Below are 24,257 nucleotides of genomic sequence, written 5' to 3' on the forward strand. Positions count from 1 at the left end.
TTAAAATTTTTGGACAGCTAATATCTAATATATAGGAAAATTTTATGATTTGGATATCCATAATTGTACGGACATTTTCAAAATAGAATTGTTATTGAAAAAACCACACTAACATTTTTGGTTTAATTGTTAGAGTTTTGATAAATATTTTATTATATTAGAAATCCTTATACTATGTTCATATGTGATTCTATATGTGATTCTATAAATGAGCAGAGTGAATATTAATGGTATCTCAAAGTGTTAGTATTTTTAAACAATTTTGGAAGTGCTAGTATAATATATAAAGAGTTTGAATATGATATATATACGATTTTATTTAAATAATTATTATATGCATATATAAATATTACATATACGTGTGATGTGGTTTTTGATAAAATTTTAAATAATTTTATATAATAGCATCGGTAATAATTTTTAAATTTAATATACGTGTGATGTGGTTTTTGATAAAATTTTAAATAATTTTATATAATAGCATCGGTAATAATTTTTAAATTTTTTTTTTTGAATGTATATGGACATCCGTACTATAAAACGATCTTATGTTTATATTTGTGTTGGTTAGATTTATACGTAACTCACCTAAGCAAGCTTGGATAAAGGACAAACTCAAAAAAATTAAAGATTATTGTTTGTATCTCTTCCTCAATAAAAGATGAACTGTATCCTACGAGATGAATGGATATCGTACAATATAAGTCAAAAAATATAAATATATCAAGGAGCAAAATATTTTCACCACCTCATATATTTTTCTTGGACTTCGTAAATTTGACTTGCCTGGAGTGTTATCCCACGAGTTCCATTTTAGAAGGATACTTATGCTTTCACACATTCAAAAGTAAAAAGTCAAACATTGAAGAAATTCAAATCCGTCATGGTTGAAAAAATAGAAAAGAATTTAATTAAAAATAGAAAAAAACAAAAGAAAAAAAAAAGAAAAAAAGAAAAAGAAAAAGGTGATCTGTGCTATTGCTTTATTTGTTCTCTTTTTTTCACTTTTTGGAGGATCCGTAAAACTACTATTCCTTATTCACTTATTGTAAAGGACAATGCAAGTTGTTTGATTAATTATATTCAACGAAACAAATAGTTGACAAGAAGGAGATAAATGCTGTCATCATTTGAACCTGAATTGTTCCTACTGAATTCCTAAAATAAATAATTGAATAAATTTTAAAAATAAAGTCTAGTAAATCAGCCATAAACTAATTGATATACATGAATTATTTCTACATGTAATATCTGTACGATATTTTGAGATTGGATAAAGAAGTCTAGTTCATGAGAATAACCAAATTAAGCTCTAAATAATCATATCTATGCTCTAATATAATGGAAAAATCCATTGTTTCCTTATAATGAAAAGTATAATTTTGAAATCTTTTAGATTATTGTTTTTATAATTGTACTGAGCAAGTTTTCAAACTTTTTTCAAACATATGGAGCAAGTTAAAAAAAATAAAAATATTATTTATCACCGTTTTAACGACCATTATAAATAAAATTCAAATAGATTTATTTTTATTATATTATATTTTATAGAATTAAAAATCAATATATAAGAGTAATCGTGGATAATTATTATTAATAAAGACAAATAATAAGTTTAAAATATGCTTTATATTTAATTAAACATAATACAATTTTTAGAATTCATGTTGTCAATATATAAATTAAAATATTTTTTCTTGATTGTAGAGTCAAAGAATTAATGAAAAACCAAAGAATGCGGCGTGATTTTATTCTAGGATAGCCTAAATTCATAAAGCTATATATATATATATATATATATTATGTTGAACGATTAATCGATAAAGATAAATTTGAAACACTATTTATTTATTTATTTATTGCAATAATTTTAAACACTATTTATGAACTCGTTACTTCGTTTTGAAGAAAGTATATGACTGTTACTCTTTCTCAAAATAATCTTATTTTTATTTAAGAAGCTTGATAAAATGTCAAAACAAATTTAATTCCATCAAAAAAAGAAGAAGACAAGTTCTTAGATGGTAATAGGATTATTTTCTCTGTTTTTGAAAAATTAATTAAAGCAATTAATGATTACGGCAATTTTTCTCAATGTTTTTTTTTTTTGGTCGAAAATTTTTCTTTACTCATTGATTTCAGTCTAAGAAAAAATCCACATGTTATTAATTACATTATAATTTTAAATTCTAACAATTCTCAATTCTTCTCTTAGAAGTTTTTACCAAACAATTGAAGACTTTTCTCTTAAAAAAAATAAAAAAATAAAAAAAAAGGAAGAGAGAGAAAATTTGAAAATGTATATTATATAGAAAAGGAGCTGAAACCGACCCGAAAGAGACACTCAACCCGCGAACTTCCCGCTGAGAAATTAAAGGAACCAAATAAACCGCCACTAAAAATAATAAAAATAAGTATATAAATAATAATAAAAAATATACAAATACTATCGCTTTCCCGACGACGTGTATTTTCTTCCTTACAAACAAAATTCACAGATCTCACTTCTTTTTCTCTATTTCGACTTTCGTTCCTTCTTCTAAGCCTAAACCCATTTCCATACTTTCCTTCTCATTCTCTTTCTGTGTCTTCACGTTCCTGCATTGCCTTTGATTCTGTGGAAAATCTAGCACAATGTCGGTAAGTTTTTTTTATTTTTTTATTTTTTATTATTTTTTATTATTTTTGATCTTGTCAATCTATGTATGGCTTAGATCCATTGGTTTTGGTTGATTCCCATTTTTCTGCGTGGATTTATATTCGTTGATTTCTAGTGTTTTAGACAATGTTCTTGTTTTGTACTCTGTTTTGTTTCTGGGAAAATGTACTGTGGGGAAAAAAAAAAAATGAAAAAGGAGAAAATTTTCTGAAGTTGGGAACCGTTATCATATTGAACCCTGAAAAAGGACCTCACTATGTTCTGTTTTCTTGGTACTTTAAACCCTTAAAAAATGTGAGCTAAGTATTCTCTTGCATTGGTTCCCCAAAAAAAAAATGTGAGCTATTCCATGCTTTCAGCTTGTTTCAGTATGATAGTTGCTATTTTCTCTTTAATTTTCTTAAACCCATTTGACAAAATTATGCCGACCTAACAAGCTTAACGTTGAGCTTAACAACCAAAAAACTTACCGTTGAGCAATTGCTTCAATTAAGCTTAACAAACTTTTTATTGTTTCTTTTTTGAACTCTTGTGTTTATGTTGATGCAATGTTTTGTTGTTTTTGGATAAGAGCTAGGTTTAACAAAAAGACAATTTCAGTTACAGCCCTTATAACTATAATACTGATATCCTTGCCCTCCCTCTAGGACTAGGAATATAAGTGCCAGTTTATACTGCCTTTTCTCTTCTTCTTCTTTTTTTTTTTTTTTTTTTTTTTTTTTTTAAGTTTTTTATGCCAATCTTATTCCAGTATCTGTTTATTTTTACTGGTTTAATGCAAGGGCTACTGATTTTCTGCTGTTCTAGACTAAAAAGTTAAAAAAGGAAAACATTGAGAATAATAGAAAGAACAGCTAAGATTTTGAACAAATTCGCTCCCTTACCAAGCAGCCTACACACTTACTGTTCACTAAACTGCTTTACTGAATGATAACTTTCTCATGAACCTTGTTTTGTTGGCAACCGTGACTATCCATAAATCACATTCTACCTGAAGGTAGAAATATGTCGAATCATAATGGTATCGATAAGCCAATACATAAAAGCTGAAATACTTGTGACTTGTGAGCTTGACAGCAGGAGCTCCCATATGACAAATATGCATGTAGTCTTCTTTATAAAAGCCCATATGGAGATTGATTAGTTTGTATTACGTAGGAGGAATTTAGCTATGATAGGCAGACATATACTGGCTTTGCCACTGCTTTGATCTTATCTTATCCTATTGTCTTTTTTGGTCAAAATCGTGCCCTTTCCATTTAAAAACAGATTTGTTATTTTGTTTTGTTTTAATCTATTATTTACTGTGTCAAATCAGTATATGATGTATTCTAGTTAAGTTGCTATATACAATTAGAGACCTTATTGAGAGTCTGAAGTGCAGGCCATGGTGGACCATACAGATCAAGGGATTGGAGCATTATCCAAGCCAGCTGCCACACCAAACTGGACAATCAATGTTTCAGATGTGAGGACAAACCTTTAAATTAGTAAGCATTTTTTGGTACTAAAAACAATAGAGTTTCATGCATGGCCTGTAGGTATTGTAGGTGGCATGCTTTTTTCTCAACATTCCCATAAAAAAAGCTCTTATAAGATTTTTTATATACGCATCAAAATTGTCGTAAATATCAGACAACTTTAGGAATTATAGAAATTATTTCTTTCAATAGTAATTTGGGTTTTTATGTTTCAATTAAGGTTGTTACAAACACGATACATTTATGTTTTCTTGATCACTAGTTGGTAGATTTCTGTCAGTAAACCTTGTTGGTGTTCTGACAAATTCTGGGGGGGGAGGGGAGGGGAGTGGTGAGGGGGGCCGATCCGCATGTGCACAAGGCCCTTGATTCAGAACTTATTGCATCCTTTATGGTAAATTTAATTCAATTTTTTACTCCTTACAGATAAAAACCGTTAAGGTTAGCAACATTTCTCTAGGTGCTAGTCAGAGGGATATCAAAGAATTTTTTTCATTCTCTGGTGATATTCAATATGTTGAAATGCAAAGGTTAGTCTATTTGAATTAAATTGTAACCCTGTTATTAGGAAAGTTGTTCTGAAGAAACTGCTATTTGATTTTGCAGAGAATCTGAAACAACCCAGCTTGCCTATGTCACTTTCAAGGATTCACAGGGAGCCGATACAGCATTGCTTCTGTCGGTATGCTTTTTAACAGAATTTCCAACACGAAACTTATAATGTTCTAAAAATCAATTATGCGGAGGAATTTATCAAAATATATTTGCATTGAGCGTTAAGTTTCTATATCATAAAATACTTAATGACTTCTAGCAAAATAAACATGAATATATAATGAAAATAATATTAGCAGATCCAATGGTTAAAATTAATATTGGCACTCAAGGCCACATCTCAAGGCAAAATTGGATGTCACATCCTCTTTAAGCCATTACAAAGTTCTACACTAAAAGTTACTTTTTAGTTATTAACTTCCTTATTTTTGGATTCAGGGAGCCACCATAGTTGATCTTTGTGTCACCATTACACCTGTTGAAGACTACGTGCTGCCACCTGAAGCCCTTCCATCAAGCCCGGTAAATCCTGTACCTTGTATAGAATTATAGCTCCTGTGCATCATGAAGATAGCCATTAATTCTAGTATAAAAACTTTGTATGAATGTATGCTGTTCAATAGCCAAGAATAAGCATTGTTACTTGAATTAATCAAAATCTAATCTTTATGTGGAGGTCACTTTTTAGGAATACCAGGTTTACTGTATTTTGGTGAGCTTTAAACCTACTTGATAGAGATCTGATTTTCTTATAGAATTGCTATGTATTTTTTTTTGTTTTACTCTTTCGGTATTCCCCTAGTCTTCAGCAGCTCCAGCTGAAACTAATTAATAAATAGTAGATATTTGTTATTAATAACTAGATGATATTATACAAAAGTAAAAATGTGGGGCAAGTGATGCTTTATTTACAATGAGCCTGTGTTGTTTTTTATAGATCCAAACAATTGAAAAGGAGATTTTTATCGAACTTTTGGTATTCGTAATATTGATGCAAAATAATATAAAGCATGCATTCTTGTGTCTAGCTCTATTTCTTCTTTAATTAGTCTTACAAATTATTTTTGGCTTGATATATGTGTTATTAAATTTTGAAGGAGAAAAAGGTAGCTGATACTAATCCTGCTGTTAAGAAAGCTGAAAATGTTGTTAGCACCATGCTTGCCAAGGGTTTCATTTTGGGAAAGGACGCCATCAGTAAGGCAAAATCGTTCTATGAGCGGCATCAATTGACATCAAATGCCTCTGCTACAGTTGCTTCCATTGACCGTAAGATAGGGTTGAGTGACAAGCTAAGTATTGGAACAGCTGTGGTGAATGAAAAGGTGAGAGAGATGGATGAAAGGTACAAGGTATCAGAAAAGACGAAATCAGCATTTTCAATTGCCGAGCAGAAGGCAAGCAGTGCAGGATCAGCTATTTTGAGCAATCATTATGTATTAACTGGAGCTTCTTGGGTTTCAAGTGCATTTGGTGCAGTTGCAAAGGCAGCTGGAGATGTAAGCATGATGACCAAGGAAAAGGTTGAGAAGGCTGAGGAAGAGAAAAAGGAGATCGTTTACAAAGAAAGGACTGGGATCATTACTGACTTTGCACATACCCATCTGGATGAACCTCCGGTTGTTCCAGTCAATTCAACCGATGACAACAAACTCGGAATTATTTGAGTGCTTCGGATTTTTTGTTTACTCACCACATCGGAATTACTTTATAGATTGCTGTGTGACAATTGTTGATACAAGAATTCTTTATGACATACAAGGAGTCTGTATTCCATAGAATGCTATAAATCCTTACGTCATGTTTGTTATTCTAATGGCATCCATATTTGTATGGCATTTACTTTGGTTTTTTTGTATATCTCTATAACTCAAATCTTGGTAGCAATTTGCTACCTTCTGAAAATAGCTGATTTTTAAATGTGATTATAGTTTGCATTTTTTTACTTTGAATTTAAGTTGGCATTGCTCCATTTCTAATGTTTCATTTAGTTCTGTATAATTTTCTGTCCGTGCTGCTAAATTAATACTAAACTGTAAACACAACTAGGTTAGCAAAAGCAAATACATTTTCTCCTTTTTGTCAAAGAAGAAAAAGGGGGTAAGGAGCTGGGAGCCGATGCTGATGTTTTGATTGTTGATGGTTCATTCAAAGATATAACGAAGTTTTTGACGTTCACTCTCTGGCAAGGAATTTAGGTTTGCAGTAGTTTCATGAAATCTATTTTAAAAGTTATTAACCAGTGTTTTGTGTGGATGTGTGTGTCTGTGTTTTTGTTCTTTTTTTTTTTTGTTCCTTTTCTCTGAAAAAAAAGTATTTTTCTAAGGAAACACAAATGAAAACATATTTTGACATTTTTAATTAGTTGTAAAAGAAAAGTGCTTAAAAACATTTTTGAGATATTAGAAGCATTCCAAAGAGACAAAGATTGGTGTCTCCCGAAGTTTGATTTGCCCCCTAGCAATAATCTGAGTTTTAATGAGAAATGAAGTTAGGAAGTTTCTTCAAGCATGGTGTTGCAGAAATATTTTGGGAACACCTGCATTTTAGCCTTTCAAAACTATCAACTCAAAATAGATGCACAATAGTATACACTTCTAATGCCTAATCACAAGAACACTCAAAAGTTAAGAGGAAATGTGGTCCTCTATTTTCAGATCAAACACACAAAAATTGGATACTGAATTTGTTGTTTGTACTGAGAAACCCCTTGGATTTTCGGTGGGCAGCATGTTAAAGGTTTTAGAATGTAAACATTCCAAAGCATCATATCCCAATGTAAACCACAGCAATTACTACAAGATATATACTATGAATACGCCAGGAGAGCTAAGATATCTCCACTAAACAATAAGAAATACAAAGCAGAACAGAACAAAAACTTTTCTTTCCTGCTAGATTTGAATGTATGAATTGGAGATGATTTAATCGTTAGGCATCGGGTAGGTTATTAAAAGAAGTGTTACTTATTGATCAGATTTAAGAAGGTCACCTTGATCCGATCGTATATAGCTTTTTGCCCATTTCTTCAGATATTTGTGAATACAGCTCAACAGATTAGTAATTGATGGTCATGTTCCTTTCCCTGCTGATACAAGCTATCATATATACCTCAACAACCACTCCAGGCTCTGCCAAATATAACACACCATTAGTTGTTTCTTAAAGTAAATTTGAAGAGTACTAATGTGAATATTAAAACTTTAAAAGAAGTAATGCTCTATTTGATAGGTATAATATTCGACTTCCAAACTAAAATCTGTGTAACTTTATATAGGAGAAAGGGCATGATGTTAATGATGGAATCATATTGTTCTTAAGTATACATACCTCTATGCATTCATGTAAATCTTCACCTCCTGTTCTGATATGAGTCTGCAAATTCACAATATTAAGTTGATGGGAATCCACATGCATATTCTATGAGAATAATTGGCCCATACAATCACAGTAGTAATTTATTTTCTTGCAAACTTAATGGAATTCAAAAGAAAATCAATAAGTGAAAAAAAAAATAAATAAATAAAAGTACATCACCAACGACACAAATTGGATATGATGCAAAAAGTGTAGAAAGAATTTTTAAGTAAAACAGAAGGAAGCAAGTTTTTAGTTAAATGCTTTATACATATTCATTCATATGAATCAGTTTAGTCAACGACGCTACTCCTTTAGTGGCATTACCTCTATGACACGTTGGCGAGTTGCGAAGTAATCGCTTTCTAAAGAAGCCAGGATGACCAGCGCAGCCGCAACTGTTGAGGGCCAGAAAGACAGTTGCACATGGTCAAACAGCTGCAACATTGCCAAGTACTTGGTCCTCTTCTCTAACTCCCCATCAGCTCTGGCAGCTTTCAGATAGAACCTATAACATTTTCCAATACCCTTCTTTATTAGTAGACAAAAGAATACACTAAGGCAGGAAACTTTCTTTTAAAATGATCATATGGACAAAGAGAGCAGGCTGTCTTCCCTGCCCAATAAGAGAATGAAAATGCATTTTTTCCGAGGAATGTGACCGGGGAAAGGTGGGGAACTAGGGTGGTGTACCATAAGAAATTGTAGATTGTGGGCAGGAAACATTGAAAGTTGAGAACCTCTTGAACAAGCCATTCCATGGCCACCACTTCGCATCTACTGTACTCATTGCTCCCAACGGAGAATTTCTTTTTCCAGACGCTGAAATATTCATATGCATGAGGAAGTTGGCTTGCTGTTAGTATACCTCTCATCAATACAGGCAAGCGTATTTATATAATTTATCAGCTAGGTTCACCATCCAAGTGAATGGGGGCTGTAGTCTGTTGTCATGATCAAAATTCGTGCTTGGATTGGCCACCATGATCAAAGAAAGATTAATTAGTCACAAAATGTGACTGGTTCCAGAGAAAACAAAGCAGGAAAGACTAGCTTTTGTTCTTTATCCTTCTTGTTTTGACAAGTCTCAAGTTCACATGGGGGAGTACAGATAACATTTTCAGGAGTGGCGGAACTGCTTAATTGGATTTTGATTTGTCACTTGGCTATAGAGTTTCACATTTTACTTAGAATGATGAAAAGCATGCATGTATAAAGACCAAGTACGATATGGCAACGATGTGTTGGAATATAAATCGGTATCTTTTTTTCATATGAATATTTCTTGGTCTACCCAATGGTTTCTGAAAAATAAATAATAAATGAGAGAGAAGGAAGAAATTTAAGGATAGGTACCTGTTAAAGGGCTGATTTTCTTCAATCCTGGTGGCAAGTGTAATACAAGCTATACCAACTATTTGAAGGATCCTCTTGCTTTTGAAGAATCCTTTGCTTAGAAATCGATCGAAGAGGCTAACTCCTAGGAACATCGTCTCTTGATGAAGCTGCGTTTCAGTACTGTGCTGCTTGTTTAAAGAATTTAAATTGTCCACATTATTTAACTAGCGATTTTAATACATAAGCAATCACATAGAAAAATAATGCTCTATTCTTCTTCTAAATTTGTAGACTATACATTCTAGTAAGAATTTTCCCTTGCACACATAGAATTAAGTTATAGAACAATCAATATAAATAAATATATGTATTTATATTACACTTGAGAATTATTGGGTCTATTTTTTTTAACAATTTGACTAAGACTTACAATAATACTTCTTTTTTCTTTTGACAAACAGAATTATAAATTCATTTTCAGATTTTATTAAAGATGTTGAGATTTGCTTTGGAATTGTTTTACACCTTTAAAATATTTGGATACACAGCAAATCAGACACGCTGAAACTTGTCCAACAAGCTTAACGGATTGGATACCATGGTGCACTGTGTGCATCTTATTCAGTTCGAAGGAAAATACTAATTGAGAAGTTAAGAGGCACCAAGAGATATATACTATTTGGTATTGATGTGTGAAAAGGGAAAGCAGGTTGACTCAAATTTAAGCAGGCAGCCTACGTGTACAGTTGTATAGAAACTCCGTGAACCATAATGTCCAAGGATGCAAAGAATTCATGCTTGGCCAATAGGAGGAAAACGAATCTAGTTATGGAGAACACTGAGAGTGTCGACGAGAATAGTTACGTGAATGATGCACACGTCCTGTGGGGCCCGATATCATCATCTTAGTGACGTGGCGCTAACTTAGTGGACAGATATAGCGCTCGCGGAAAAACGTCAACGCAGAAAAAATTTGCTCCTCTAACTAAAACTTTACATTACTTCCCCATACAACATGCTCCGAACTCTCTCAGAGCACTTCCAACAAATAGTTATAACCCAGCGTTTCGTGTTCTAAAACTACGGCGAAAATTTTAAAGTTTCGAAACGTTGAATACAAAAAAGACTCACCTCGACGATCCAATGGATCATATACGATCGCTGTTGGAGGACGAGGCTGCCGTACTCCGTCTTGGAGCAGTACTCGTCGGTATAGTCGTGCAGATATACCTTCGCCCTCTCTCTCTTCCTTAGCATCTGGTAGCTTCCTTCGTCGTCCTCATCTTCGAATCTCACAAACTTTGAAACAAATTCATAGAACCGAAACCAGAGCATTCAGAAAAATTAAACCAAATAAAAGAGAAAACTAAAATTTGTAATTCGAGAAAATCTCACCGGGGATTGACATTTAGGCTCCTCTTCAATGCTTGAACCGACTTCAAAATCTAGAGCATAAGTTGATCTGGAAAATTCTTCTCTGTACTGAAGGAGCAAGGCGAAAGTGGGTGAGGAAGTTGAATCTCCAATGGATTTCTCGGAGAATTCGCTTTGAGAATCTAAGAAAAGGGACGGAGTGTATTCAGAAAAATATAGGTCCGAATTTTCCAGGAAAATCTCCGATTGGAACTCAGAATATTCCGTTCCGTGACTGGATGAGTAGACGTATTCGTCTTCGTATGAGAACTGCTCCGTACAAGCAAGTTCGGAGTCGAATCCGAAGCTCTCTGGCTTCTGTTCTATGGTCGATTCTGAATTCGAAACCGTTAAATTCTTATCCACGTTATTTTTTGAAATTTCACAGTATTCAAATCCAGATGCGCTGTTTTCGCTGTGTTTGGTCGTTTTTTCTCCTAATTTAGCTTCAAAGCAAGATTTCACTGCAGGATTATGCGAAACCGCCTCGTTTTTCTTAGAATATAACGAGCCGTTGATATTTCGGGCATCGGAGATTTGTTCAACGCAGGAAATCTCCGAAGTAGTAACCATTTCTGAACCTTCATTGCCTCTAATTTCCTTCACAATCTCACATCCTGTTCCAATCTTCAACTTCAACCGTTTGTCTCTGGAAAATCCAGCATCAGCACCAGAGTTCGATTCCACGCAAGACGATTCAGAGACCTCCGGTTTTCCACCTCCACAATCCTCTTCGAAGTCCTTCTTTCTTCTACAATACGATCTCGTATAAAACACAGTTCCAGAATCGATTTCTCCGATCCGGATCTTCTTCAAATTAGGCTTCGCCTTATACTCCGATTCAACCGAAACCATATTCGAGTTGCAAGAAACTTCAGCGCCGAAGTAAGAGCAAGAGCTAGAATCCACAGAAAAGGCAGAGAAACCAGAATTGTTAACACGAGAATTGAAAATCGAATACAAACGCAGAATCGGAGAGATCTGAGTTCGTCTCCGGCGAGGAAGCTTTGACCGAAGCTTCTTCTTCAAATTAGGCATCGTTCTCTGCTGCTTTTGCTTCGCTCTGCTCGATTTGAGTTTCATTTCCACGAAGCAAAAAAAATATTGAATGCGAAATTGATTTTTTTTTGGAGAGTTAGAAGGCTTTGCTGTTTTTTGAACACAGAGAGAGGAAATGGTAGTAGAGATTTGAGTGAGTTCCGAGTCCGAGTTGAAGAAGCAAGCGGTTATGGAAGTTGAGGGCTGCGTGGGAAGCTTTTTGAAGCGGGTTTAAATATGGCATGGTGTGGACCCACGTCACCGTCTCTTCCTTACCCACGTCCGTACATGGAGTTATTGGGTCCTATATTGTCTTTTCAAAATAAGAGTCTTTCATTTTTCAAAAAAACAAGAAGAATAAGAAGTCTTTCAATCTGACGGTCTTCAAAGCCTTACTTGAGGGTTAAAATAAATCTGGGCCGTCAACTTTGCCTTAATAAGCGTTTGAAATATTTCAACGTTCATATAATTTTTGTTTACTTTATGTATAAGTTTTGTTTGCAAGCATATTTCTATATATTTCCCCTTTATTAGGGATAGTAATTCATTCCCAGTAATATTGGATATTAGTATTACTTTTTTGACTGCTAACAGATTAAGCAATGAGCATCGCGTAGTGATATTACAATTTGTTAGTCACTTTGACAATTTCTATACTCCATAATGAAGAACCTTTTGTTAAGGAGGATTATTATTCATAATTCTGTATGATTAATTTTTAAAGCTGAGAAGTCATGCCAACTTTAAGCAAGTGTTTGTCGCTCTGCTTAAGGTTTTTCGTCAATAAATTTAAAGCAAACAAAAAATATATATTTTGTAAAAGGTAAAAGGGTCCCATGGGTGAGATTTGGGAGGTTCGAAATGCTAAGGTTAGAGTATAGTTATCCTCAAAAAGTTAAAAAAATGACATTTCACATTTCCAATTTTTTTTTATCCTACTTCAATAACAATCTTTTAAACAGTCAAAATTGACAAGCTATTTTAATTACCAACTCCGATTTCCTAATGAGAAAATAAGAAATTCAGTTTAATTAAGTTCCAGAAATAAATTATTTTATGCATGTTGTGAATGTGAAAGGGAAAAATTAATTCTAATTGTTTGTAACCTATGGTATAGTTTCGATACAGCTAGCTTGAAAACTGCCAGCAGTGTTCTGTTTCAAGATGAAATAATCTTTCTATTAGTAAAACCAAAGAAAAATCAAGGAATGCTAGAATTAACATATTAGAGGCAGGAAATTGGATATTTATTGATTGTTGGCCAGCAAAGTATATATAGCTTATAACTGGAAACAAAGTAACAAATATTTTTTTCTTATGCGACAAATGGTACAATATATGAATACAGCGAATCATGTAAACGACAATAAAAAAAATAAAATAAAATAAAAAAGACACCCACGTGCAGAGCAGAACCCCTTGAGATATGAAAAGACATTAATGCCCCTCTGTAACAGATGAGGTGCACAGCGGAAGATGCAATAAAATGACTTAACCGAAAAGCATTCATAGAAAATTGAGGACCAAAGTAAGAGGGAACAAAAAAAAAAAAAAAAAAAAAAAATTAGGAACAAAGTGTGGATCAACTTACAGTTTTGAAATCAACAGTGATAACTTTTTTTTCATAGACAAACTAACATCATATAAGTTGTTTGTTGACCAATATACATATATGAAAATTCTCTTATATATGCAACAATCCACCTTAAAGTCAGGGGATCGGATATTTTATTCGTTGTTTCCTAGGAAAATATACATAGCTTTATAACTGGAACCAAAATTACAAATATATTTTTTCTTATACAACAAATTATATAATGTAAAAATACAACCAAATTGTATAATTGAGAACTAAAGGAAATAATTCACGTACAACAACAAATTTATTAAACGACTCTTTTTTCCTATCATAACATATATTTTTAGTTTTTGTAAGCCAATTTATTAACTATAACCTCCAAAGAGAATGTATATGAATCAGTAGCATGCATGAATGCTATTCCTCTAATTCTCTATCACATCCTTGTGGTAGAGAAAAGGGTAATCTGTGTGGCCAACAACAGGATCATTGGTGTAGAAAGTTTCCCTAACAATACTTATTCAATGGAGCATTGAGCTTAAATGGCAAAACCAAGTCAGGTTTTGAGATAATAACACGACCAAATCTGCCTCACTTTCTTGTACAGATTTCATTCCAAGCTCCCGAGTATAGCCACCACTAGCAATGAATGTTTCCTCATATGCATTCCCCAGTGTCCTTGTAAATTTTGCATCTTCCTCTTCAATGGTTTTGTCTCTAACCCTCAGAAGATGTGAATCTTGGCTGGTTCACATGGAGATTAGCAAGTTTTGACGACCCCAACTTTAGTTGGAGCTTGTTAAGCCTCTCAATCACTGCCAAACCAAAGGCCTAGTGGATCAAAGTCAGTAGCATCGTTGTAATCAATTGCTGGTAAAATTCTGAAACTGACTCTTTGAATCTTTCAGCACCAACGGCTCCAACTACGGCTTCCACCACTTGCATTAACAATTTGCAACGGTTCTGGATGTTCCTCCATATTCGTCTACACGGTCGTTAATACTATATTTTAAAAATTGTTCAATGAGATAACCATGAGCAGCATTGATTTCAACTCCATTAATACCTGCTCGGATGGCATTTAGGGCCGATTGACGATAGTGTTTAACAACTAGTGGAATTTCATATGTTTCCATAGCCTGAGGGTTTGAGTATGTGTCATGGATTCCATTATTAGGTAGCAGTATATATATTCCAGATTTCTAAAAGTGGGTTTGATGGGTGATGACATGGGTGAACCCCCACCAGTTTTATAAACTGAGATCATTATTAAATCAAATTCAAAAAATAATGATCAGAATTAGTCTTTGGTATATATAACAATCTTCAACAAACATGTCAAATTAAAGGGAAATATATATATATATATATATATATATATATATGTAATATATAATATATAATATATTAGGATGCTGTGTTGGTGAAATTAATATATATATAAAGATAATTTGGTACATATGCCTTGGTGAGATGCATGGCCTACGTGCCAAAGTTGACACAAGAAAAATGCTGCCTTTCGCATGAACGTCCTCAACTTTCTTCCATGTCAATATTTGTTATTCATTTCTATCCAGGAGCATTTGGAAACATGCTTCTACCATATTTATTAATGTATTACGCTTGGTCCTTTATATATATATATATATATATATATATAAGGACTGCTCAACTGAACTTTAGAGGAGTTATATATGATCACCACCTATATCATTTATATTAGTTTTTAGATCGCTTCAATTACTAAAATTTTAAAATCTATTTAAAATTTAAATGAGTTTATATGAGTTTTATTTTATTCTTCTAGTTAGAATTTTAATATGTTACTAGATTTATGTAATCTAATATTAGAGTTTTGAACTTTAATTATAAAATCGATTTGCGATTTAATGATAAAGGTCCAAATAGTAAATTCATTATAATATCTTAATACGAAAATGATTATATAACGAAATTAATAGGATATAGATTAATAAATTACACTTTATTCTAAATTTAAGAAATCAAGATATCTAATATAATTATTATTATACATAAATGGAGATGGAAAAAACTTGGTAGTCAGCAAATTATAACCCTTGGGCTGCTTCTAAGATGGTTTTTCCTTCCTTCAACGACTATGAGTTGCTCTTTAGTCTTTACAGGAATCCCCTCCAATGCTTCGCTTCTCGTCAAGGGAGCCAGTAATACCTTGCCACCAAATTAATTGAGTCTTAAAGTATTATCATAGTTAGATATACATATTAGATTTATTTTTAATATTTTAAAATTAATAATAATTTAATATGGTATCAAAATTTAAAGTCTTAAAAATTAAAATTCAAATCACATTATATGCCACTAATTAAAATTTAGACACTTTCAAAAATCACAAATAATCTACGAATAAAAAGAAATATTATTATAACTAATATATACATATTAAATTTATAATAATTTAACAATTTAAACTTTTAAAATTAATAGTAATTTAACATTAAATTCCATGTATTTATATATATATATATATATATTTCAAAACTTTAAACAAATAAACTAAATAATAAGTATTTACATTTTAATAGTAAAGATTATTACAAATCAATTAACGCAAGAATGTTTTTGTAGTGACCTAACCTGTGGGAAAGGTGGAAATTTCCCATCTTGTAAGGAGAAAACAGTGTAGGGTCCTAGCTTGTACTAAAGTTTCGTCGGCCATTGTAGTTCTAGACTTCAAGAAAGAAATGTACGTAAAAGTTTTTATCGATGTGCAAATTGAGAATGAGAAGATGGATGAAGAAGCTATAAAAATAGAATCAGAATGAATGTGGGTGGTAATTAATTATTATGGCAGAAGGCGTAAGTGAATTTGGTCTCTAGAACTTTTTTTTTTTTTTTCTCTTTTTATTATTATTATTATTATTATTTTTGGTAATAAAATTTGGTCTGTAGAACTTGTTTATTATGAATGGTGCGTGTTTGATTGTAAATTTAACCTTCCTTTTTTTTTTTTTTTTTTTGGTGTAAATTTAACCTTGATGGTTGTGCTTTTGAATTTTGACGTAGGCCCAGATGATGATGATGATGAATTATTAATGATGACCATATCTATATATATATATATATATATACCCCAAAGATATTTCCAAGTAAACAGATGAATAATTGGTCACCGGCGGGATTAATGTAGCGATTAGTGATAGGATCCCATTTTGTTTTAAAAAATCATTTTTTTTATTCACTGAAGTATTTTTTGGTGACATAATTAGTGTAGCGATAAGTAGAAAGAATTACCTACTATTCGTTTCACCAAAAAAAAAAAAAAAAAAAAAAAAAAAAAAGAAGATTACCTACCATTCAAATAAAATTTTAGGCTAAATTACCTACCCTTCAAAGTTTGATCCTCCTTTGTACCCAAAAATAAAATAAAAATAATTCGATAGTCTTCTCTACCATCGTAAGTAAGAGTCCGAATGCCTCCGTGCCAATTCCAAACAGCAATTCCAATTCTCGACTTCTAGTAAACAAGTAAGCCATTCCAATCTTTCTTTTTATTTTTATTTTTATTTATTTTTATATGTTTTTCAGAAATTAGGGTTTCTGCAAATCGTTTCCCTTCAATCACCTTAGCTTGAACCCTTTCCGATCAACTATGGTTTTCAGGATTTTTTTTTGTTTTTATTTTTATTTTTATTTTTATGTTAAAGCCATTTTCTTTATTTTACTCTGAATGTCGTTTACTTTGAATTTCTCCGTAGACAAGGCCTCCAAGCTAGCCTATGTTATGACATTAATGGCTTTGATCCGATGGTCCTCATTCTCTCTGACAAGCTGCTATTTTTCCGAAAATAAAACTGGAGGATTTTTTTCGGAAACCATTTGGGTTTCAATTTTGCCTAAGTTACCGGTTTAGGGTTTAGGTTGCATTGAGAGGACGATCACTGAAAGTTATATATTTTTTATTTTTCTGTTTAGGTTTAATGAGTAGAGGAAATTGAAGTAATGGGTTTATCATCTAATATGACCACTACCGCTGAAGGCGTACAATTTTGTATATTTGATTTGAGGAGGGGACAACATGAAGGGCAGGAATTGGACAAGATATTGTTTTTCTTTCCTGCTGATTTGCCCTTTTCGACACAGCTGTCTGTGATCGGGCTCAGTGAAGGGCTTATCACGTTTACAAGGTTAGTAGACCTTAACAATGATTGAGTTTCTTGGAAGTGATTGTTAATAACTTTTTTATTGGAAAAGTATTTGATGGAAATGAATATAGCTGGTAATTTGATAGAACAGAGGAAAATAAAAATTGAACAAAGGAAAAGCATCATGAAACTTGTTAATCTATAACAATTTTGTTGATTCTTATGCTATTATTTATATTTGAACTTTTGGCCAAAAAAACAAAGCAAGGTGTACATTTTTCTTTCTTGAATTTCTTATACAAATGAATGTAGATACCAGTCGATTTGGCACTGCAGTATCTTATGTTAGTTAGTAATTTTGATCTGTGTCTAATTGTGGTGTCCAAACATGCCTCATCAGTATCATCTTCATCTTCTATCATTGCTTGTTACATAAGAAGATAAAAATGACTCTTGTGCAGAATTTTCTCTCCAGAGGCTGCTTGTGAGGTCATAGATGCAGAGAGGCACTCCCATGTTTTTTATGAGGCAGAGCCAGATATTTGGATGGTGATGGTGTGTTATTCCTTCGTATAGAACCATTGATACTAATGCTTTCAGTTTGAAATTATTTTGTTAAGTGACTTATATATATATAATTTTAGCAAATTATATGCCTTGTTTGATTAAACCATTGTCCTATATGGGGTGGCATGTAATTGTCGATTTATGGAATGTTATTCTGTAGCCTTGCCTCCCATAATTTTTCTTGTAAAATTTCCAAACTCTAATTATGATCTAAGCAATTGTGCTTCTGTTAATGCATGTTGATATCACTTGATTACACATCAGATCCTCTTTACTGTGTTTAGTAATGAAATGAATTCCTCCATGTGTTTAGTAATGAAATGAATTCCTCCATACTTATGTATATATATATATATATATATATCATTTTAATATTATTCTTTTTAAAGAAAAAAATAATGTCTTTTGGTTAACTTGTAAAAGTTCTGTCTCATGATGCTCAAGTATTATGATGCTGGACAAATAAGAGATCTGCCTGTTATGCTTACTTGTAGAATTATCATGTGCTTTACATATAAACAACTTAAAATGATCAACTTTGCCAATTTGAAGAAAACAACAGCTTGATTCCTTCTTGTTTGTCTGCATCAGTATTTGATTGTATCTGATTACTTAAAATAGGATTTCGATTAAGGAGTTTGGTTGTGTTGGTTAGTTCTAACTAATGCTCTTCGTTAGGATAGATAGTGGAGAAAAGCAAGGAGCCTGAAGCCATTTGGAGGATTGAGGCACTAAGAAAGGTTCTTAAGGAAGTCCATTCTCTTTTTATGATGTTTCATGGATCTATAAGAGCATTACTAGATAAAGAGCCTGGTGGAGGATTAGCTCGATCTCATTTGTACCCTTTCATCATGGATTATCTAAGTGGTAGGTCATTTATTATTGTGTGCATGCTAAATCATTGAAGTCCCATTTTCTGTTATCCTTGGTTCAAAATATTTCATTGTGAAGTCACTAATTGTCAGCATACCAAAAACGGTCTCCATTGGAGAAGTGCTGCTGGGGTAATTCTGAAGTTGCTGTATCAAATACTCTCGATTGGATTTTTGCTACTTAAGTAATGCTGAAGTTGCTGTATTTCGTACCTTATACGTAGTTTTCCTCTGAGGCAGATTTTCTGGTTGGAAAAAAACTCATGTTACCATCCTTCCGTGACTGTTTAAAGGAGCGTGGAACTGTACAGATGCTTACTGTAGGGCGAGAGGCAGCAATTGAAGTTCAGGTCTGTTTTATAAAGCAGATCCAGTAATTATATGTATGTGGAATACTTGAAGCTTCATTAAATTCTTTAACAACAATAATGCTCAAAATCTTAAAGAACTTTTAGTTGAATTTCAATCTTCTTAGTGAAACAGCTATTTTGAATACGTTGATTTTGTGATTTTTTGGATTAATCAGCTAACATAGAAGTATTTACTTGAACATGCCTTCTGATGATTAAAACTGTTGTTATGGTATTTTCAATCACACTTTCTATAATTTAATGATGAAGCTAGACACTTTCTTAAGAAAACAACTCTTCTGAGCCTGAACATAACCTTTTTCTATTTTTTTTTTAAATTTTATTTTACTGGGCGTACATTTGCCGAAATGAATTAATATAAGCTGGCTTCATATTAATTGCTATATAGTTTCTTAGTTTCTTTTTTGTTGGTTGTATAAATTGTTAAAAATACCATCAGTCCCAAAACATTAAACTTTTAGGAAGTGGACTCAACTACGTAGATCAAGCCAACACAGTAGAAGTAAACAGGATCCATACTCAATACCAGCAGACAACTAAACTAGCTACCAAATTAAAGGACCACTTTTCCTAAAAGCTAGCTTTGAGCATTTTTAGTTTAGTCCCCCCTGTAACTGAATTTGAAACAGGTTTAGATTCGAATATTATTAGATTGTAAAACTGCTATTCAATTAACTCCATTAGGATCTGGACATTTTAGCTCCACTAGGAACTGGGCATTTGAACTAATCTCTTGATGCCCCAAATTTAATTTGGGGTTGGTGATACAGGGAACTTTTACTTTTGAATTATGATTCTGTTCTTCAATGGATATGGTCTACTTTTTCCTGTATAATTGATATGAACTCATAAAATTTGCTTATCCATATTCCTTAATCTTACCTTTAGCAAGAAAATCTCTCCTATCCTACTATGTCACGGACATATTTGCTTTGAGGTTCCTGAAATTATAATGCTATGTGTAGTAGGCCCTAAATCTATCCGACTGGCATTAATTAATCTTTTTTTGCTTCCTTTCAATTTTTTCTGTTTAATGGAACACTTTCCATTTCTCTATACTTGAAGAATTTATTCCATTCCCTTTTTGACCTGACTACTTAAAATCTTCTCATTGTAGTTTACATGTGTGAATAATTGTGAATGGAAAGTTGTAGCTGTTCCTTTGCTTATATAGCAATTCGATTTGTTTTGCAGTCGCTTGTCAGAGTAATTGAATCATGTGCTGGGAACACACCATGCTACTCATTAATTTTGTTTCAGGACCTGCTGGTGTCAACTACTCTTTTGCCGGTATGTTTGATCTTGAAGACCTAGTTTCTTTCTTTCTCTTTCTTTTTTCCTTTTATTTTTTTATTTTTTTAATTAAATTATTCTTTTAAAACTCTGTATCTTCTGCCACTTTCATATCAGTCATTAAGTTGAGAAGATGGTTAAGAATAATGTCAGTTGACAGCTGTTGCTGGGGGCATTTACTTTGTAAAATACTAATGTTTGTGATTTTTCCCTTTTGTTGGTCAGGATGACACCATAAACTTATTTACATATGCAGTTCTAAGGTTGACCCCACGTGCTTTATCCTCTGGTGCAAGTTCATGGTCCTATTTACGAAAAGGAACTGCATCGCATGATGCCGCTTCATCTATCTTGGGCCAGTCTGGTACTGTTTCAGAACCGTTTTATGGCCCAGGTGACTTGTCTACTGCAGTAGATAATGGTTATCGTGTCACACGGCCCTTGTGTCATGATAAATGGTCAAAAGGGAAAGATGGTTTTCTTGTCACTGATATTTGGGGCGTGGAAGCTGGTACCTGGATTCCTGCCACACCTAAAGTGTTGCTTCATCAGACAGATGAAAAAATGTATCTATGTGCTCTTCAGTATAAAAGCCTTACCTTGATATTTCTCCTTCCTGTTTCTTCTATATTAAATGGAGAGCAAGGTATTTCAATGGTGAAGCAGCAAGTTCTAGAAAATGTTAGTTCTCTACCTCTATTAGTGTATAAAATGTAGTCTGCTGAGCATCTTCTTCAAAATTTAAATGTTTTTAATCACTGATATTATGTCTCATGTCATTTCAATGAATATCCTTCAGATTTCTAAATTGTATAATGATTTTCTGGACAACGCCAGGATTGTTATTAGGACATGTTTGATTTTGATCTGCCTTTGGATTATGTTAAATCGTTATGTTAACTATTTTTTGTGATAACTTCATAATGTCAAGCATTCATCCTGGCAGGATTAAGGAGCATTGATCATAATTCTTTATTTGAACGATTCATATTGCTTGGTAGTTTGTTGTCTTTTGTTTTACTGTCTTTAAAGTACAAGAAGGATGGGAGGGAAAGAGAAGGGAAAGATGTGAAAAGTGGGAAACAAATGGGGCATAAGTAGAGAACACATTTTCAATATAGTGAAAGATTTATGAGATCCCTTCGGGAATAAAGACAAAAATTACTAATAGGAGGTAATTCATATGGCCCCAACAAAAAAAAAAACTTAGTTCCTCTTTCAGGAAATTTTGTCATCACATGTAATGATTCTGCTGTGCTCGCTTGTAAAGACGATGTTGACTTATCTGGATGCATTGTTATTGATGAAATGTGAATCAATCTCTATGCAATACGGGTACTGTCAACTTTTAAGATAGCTCTGTTAGCTTAATCATTTAGAACTTACTTTTCTGCGGTATATTTGCCATATTACAATTTACACCTTTCTTGTTTGCTGGAATGTGCTTTTATCATATTCATCTTGGAAAGTAAACTATTATAAAGTTTCGAAAATGGGAAGCATATTCATCAACCATTCTGTCTGTTAAATCTGATATTCTTAGTTACTAACTACCAGGCTGCCCTAAAGATGCTGAAAGTTGAAGAGAAGCTATCAAAAGGATGGGGTGGTGAGAATGCTTATCATGTTAGTGGTTATCGTTATTTACTAGTGGATAGTGACAGAAATATATCCAGGGCTTCACCATCAGGAAAGGTTTCAACACTTTATAAGGTAAAGCATCCTATCAAAATAGAGCTAGGAAATAGTGTCTGGTTTAACACAATGAAGTACACATTTTTCCTGATATTGTTGCATAGCATTGACTGGATGTAATATATGATGTGACAACTGACGGCATCATATTCTTTTAGTAGTGTAACCAATAGATGAGTATTTTACCAACCGAGAATCTTACTTCAGAAGGTATGAATGGAAGATGAGTTGGAAAAAAGGTGAAAAAAGAGAGAAATTTCTCTATTAGTTTGTGGCAACGATTTTTTCTCGGAGTTTGCCCATACATAACATTTTTATCGATTAGTTGGTCAAAGGATTATCTTACTCGGTCAAACATTTTGCAGAAACATAATTATTGATTTTCTCTGGTAGCTTTGCTCATACTTCTGTCACTTTGACTATTGTGGAATGACTAAACTTTACCTTTGCTGGTCAAGTTGTTTAGTTTCTTTTATTTATTTATTTTTGTTCTGTTGCAGGAATCTTTACTTGCCATGAGTAAGCTCAGAGAAGAGGTTGATTTGGATAAATATACAGCGCACTGGGATAATGCTGGTCATGAAAAAGAATTGGAAGTAAGCATTCGAGCTAAAAACAATGCTTGGGTTATTGCTAAGGTTACAAGAGGGAAAGAGCTTTATATGGTACTAGAGAAAGCAAATGAAACACTTCTCTATGCCTCTGATGCTGTTGAGAAGTTCAGTAACAGGTAGTTTCTCTGTTAATACTTAAACAAGTAGCCTTGTGTTATCGAATTGAAGGAACATGGGCTCTTTTCCTTCTGCAAATATGACTTGTGGTTGGAAAATCTTTTCTTCGAAACCTTATATTATTGTTTGGCCAGACCACAAGAAATCGACATCATCTCATTTGGTGTCTTGCTAGAAATCTGTTATGAGCTGATAGCTTATATATACATTTTGATAATGGTTAAATACTTAGAAACCAATCAATAATGTGTAGAATTGTCAGTAATCATGTTTTATCATTTTGTTTTTGAATTGTGCAGATACTGCAATGGTGCTTTTTCATTGGATTAACCAAGCATACTTTGATTTCGAACACACGATCCCCAAATGACTTGAATCCATCTGCTGCAGATATGTGGCATGGAATTTAAGAGGAGAAAAATGATTGTTTTGTAACCTTGTTGTATGTACCTTGTAGTGGTAGATTTTTGTGCTATTAATCCCACTTTCTATGACCTTTGCCATTCCATGCTGTCTAGAATAGTCCGAGTTTGCAAAAATGCTTGATTTGGTTGTCAAGAAAATGAAATAATAAGGATTGGAAATTTGTCAAAATGTTTTTAGAAGAAAAAGAAAGGTACTGGTTCATGTATTTATATCCTTCTAGTTATCCTTTATATACTTCATTCTTTATTTTTGTAATGTTCCAGTAAGCCTTGCATGGCGATGTACTTGAATTTCATTTTTCCATTTTTGTTTTTATTTTCTGTTGATCGATTTTTAGTGAACGAGAACTTATATCAATGGCTTACAATCTGTGTGGCCGGTCGAGGATCATGATCATTGAATTTCCTGATCCAAAAACAAATAAATAAAGAATGAATGAAGAAAAGCTAAATCAAAATAAAGCAATTTTTTTTTTTTAAGTTAATGGATCAAAATAACTCAAGTTAGAAAGAAGAGGATTCAAGTCAAATTATCAAATGGCCCAAAATAATTTGCCTTTTTATTATTTTAAATTTGAAATGACTTTTTTATTAAAAATATATATATATATATAAAGGCAAAAAACAAAACAAATTTTTAGCCATCAAACTGTGGATTATCTGTTGAAGAGCCAATGCTCAATCCTTTATTATTATTATTAATTTTTTTTTATTACTATTATTTTAAAAATAGGGAACAAAAAGTCTGAAGAAATTACA

General features: G+C 32.7%; 3 protein-coding genes and 1 pseudogene across 5 annotated transcripts; 2 read left to right on the forward strand and 2 right to left on the reverse strand.

Moving 5' to 3' along the window:
* The first annotated feature begins 2,436 nt into the window (after nucleotides 1-2,436).
* On the forward strand, nucleotides 2,437-6,647 carry LOC107434445 (binding partner of ACD11 1). Of its 2 annotated transcripts, XM_048462113.2 has the most exons (6): nucleotides 2,440-2,640; nucleotides 4,044-4,127; nucleotides 4,567-4,670; nucleotides 4,747-4,822; nucleotides 5,134-5,217; nucleotides 5,793-6,647. In XM_048462113.2, exons 1-6 carry the CDS (start codon nucleotides 2,635-2,637, stop codon nucleotides 6,360-6,362), a joined length of 924 nt encoding a protein of 307 aa, XP_048318070.2. In that variant the 5' UTR covers nucleotides 2,440-2,634; the 3' UTR covers nucleotides 6,363-6,647. The 2 variants fall into 2 exon arrangements, with proteins under 2 accessions (XP_015901402.3, XP_048318070.2); XM_016045916.4 differs by lacking the exon at nucleotides 4,567-4,670 and having other exon boundaries at nucleotides 2,437-2,640.
* A 616-nt stretch (nucleotides 6,648-7,263) lies between these two features.
* LOC107434438 (cyclin-SDS) lies at nucleotides 7,264-12,032 on the reverse strand. Its single transcript, XM_016045906.4, has 7 exons — nucleotides 10,786-12,032; nucleotides 10,522-10,689; nucleotides 9,409-9,575; nucleotides 8,746-8,874; nucleotides 8,380-8,560; nucleotides 8,026-8,070; nucleotides 7,264-7,826 (listed from the first exon to the last, which is right to left on the reverse strand). The coding sequence occupies exons 1-7, from the start codon at nucleotides 11,884-11,886 to the stop codon at nucleotides 7,797-7,799; spliced, it is 1,821 nt and encodes a 606-aa protein (XP_015901392.3). The 5' UTR covers nucleotides 11,887-12,032; the 3' UTR covers nucleotides 7,264-7,796.
* A 1,813-nt stretch (nucleotides 12,033-13,845) lies between these two features.
* LOC107434436 (12-oxophytodienoate reductase 3-like) lies at nucleotides 13,846-15,024 on the reverse strand (annotated as a pseudogene).
* A 1,557-nt stretch (nucleotides 15,025-16,581) lies between these two features.
* Nucleotides 16,582-23,745, forward strand: LOC107434443 (vacuolar fusion protein CCZ1 homolog B). 2 transcript variants are annotated; one of them, XM_016045912.4, is made up of 11 exons: nucleotides 16,582-16,927; nucleotides 17,375-17,586; nucleotides 18,006-18,099; nucleotides 18,795-18,978; nucleotides 19,077-19,115; nucleotides 19,224-19,333; nucleotides 20,549-20,644; nucleotides 20,873-21,328; nucleotides 22,205-22,360; nucleotides 22,843-23,072; nucleotides 23,373-23,745. In XM_016045912.4, exons 2-11 carry the CDS (start codon nucleotides 17,402-17,404, stop codon nucleotides 23,401-23,403), a joined length of 1,581 nt encoding a protein of 526 aa, XP_015901398.2. In that variant the 5' UTR covers nucleotides 16,582-16,927; nucleotides 17,375-17,401; the 3' UTR covers nucleotides 23,404-23,745. The 2 variants fall into 2 exon arrangements, with proteins under 2 accessions (XP_015901398.2, XP_015901400.2); XM_016045914.4 differs by lacking the exon at nucleotides 19,077-19,115 and having other exon boundaries at nucleotides 16,585-16,927.
* The last annotated feature ends 512 nt before the right edge of the window (nucleotides 23,746-24,257 follow it).

The sequence above is a fragment of the Ziziphus jujuba genome, chromosome 12 (genome assembly GCF_031755915.1).
Source record: "Ziziphus jujuba cultivar Dongzao chromosome 12, ASM3175591v1".
Taxonomy (NCBI): domain Eukaryota; kingdom Viridiplantae; phylum Streptophyta; class Magnoliopsida; order Rosales; family Rhamnaceae; genus Ziziphus; species Ziziphus jujuba.

What these genes read in the sequence shown, in the direction of transcription:
- LOC107434445 (XM_048462113.2), top strand. An exon ending in ATACAGCATTGCTTCTGTCG is followed by an intron (nt 4,823 to 5,133) that starts GTATGCTTTTTA and finishes TTTTGGATTCAG; the next exon opens with GGAGCCACCATAGTTGATCT. An exon ending in AAGCCCTTCCATCAAGCCCG is followed by an intron (nt 5,218 to 5,792) that starts GTAAATCCTGTA and finishes TAAATTTTGAAG; the next exon opens with GAGAAAAAGGTAGCTGATAC.
- LOC107434443 (XM_016045912.4), top strand. Translation starts at nt 17,402, where the DNA reads ATGGGTTTATCATCTAATATGACCACTACCGCTGAAGGCGTACAATTT. An exon ending in AGGCAGCAATTGAAGTTCAG is followed by an intron (nt 19,334 to 20,548) that starts GTCTGTTTTATA and finishes TTTGTTTTGCAG; the next exon opens with TCGCTTGTCAGAGTAATTGA. An exon ending in GTTGAGAAGTTCAGTAACAG is followed by an intron (nt 23,073 to 23,372) that starts GTAGTTTCTCTG and finishes TGAATTGTGCAG; the next exon opens with ATACTGCAATGGTGCTTTTT.
- LOC107434438 (XM_016045906.4), bottom strand. Translation starts at nt 11,886, where the DNA reads ATGAAACTCAAATCGAGCAGAGCGAAGCAAAAGCAGCAGAGAACGATG. An exon ending in GAAAATCAGCCCTTTAACAG is followed by an intron (nt 8,875 to 9,408) that starts GTACCTATCCTT and finishes TGAATATTTCAG; the next exon opens with CGTCTGGAAAAAGAAATTCT. An exon ending in ATTTACATGAATGCATAGAG is followed by an intron (nt 7,827 to 8,025) that starts GTATGTATACTT and finishes TATATTTGGCAG; the next exon opens with AGCCTGGAGTGGTTGTTGAG.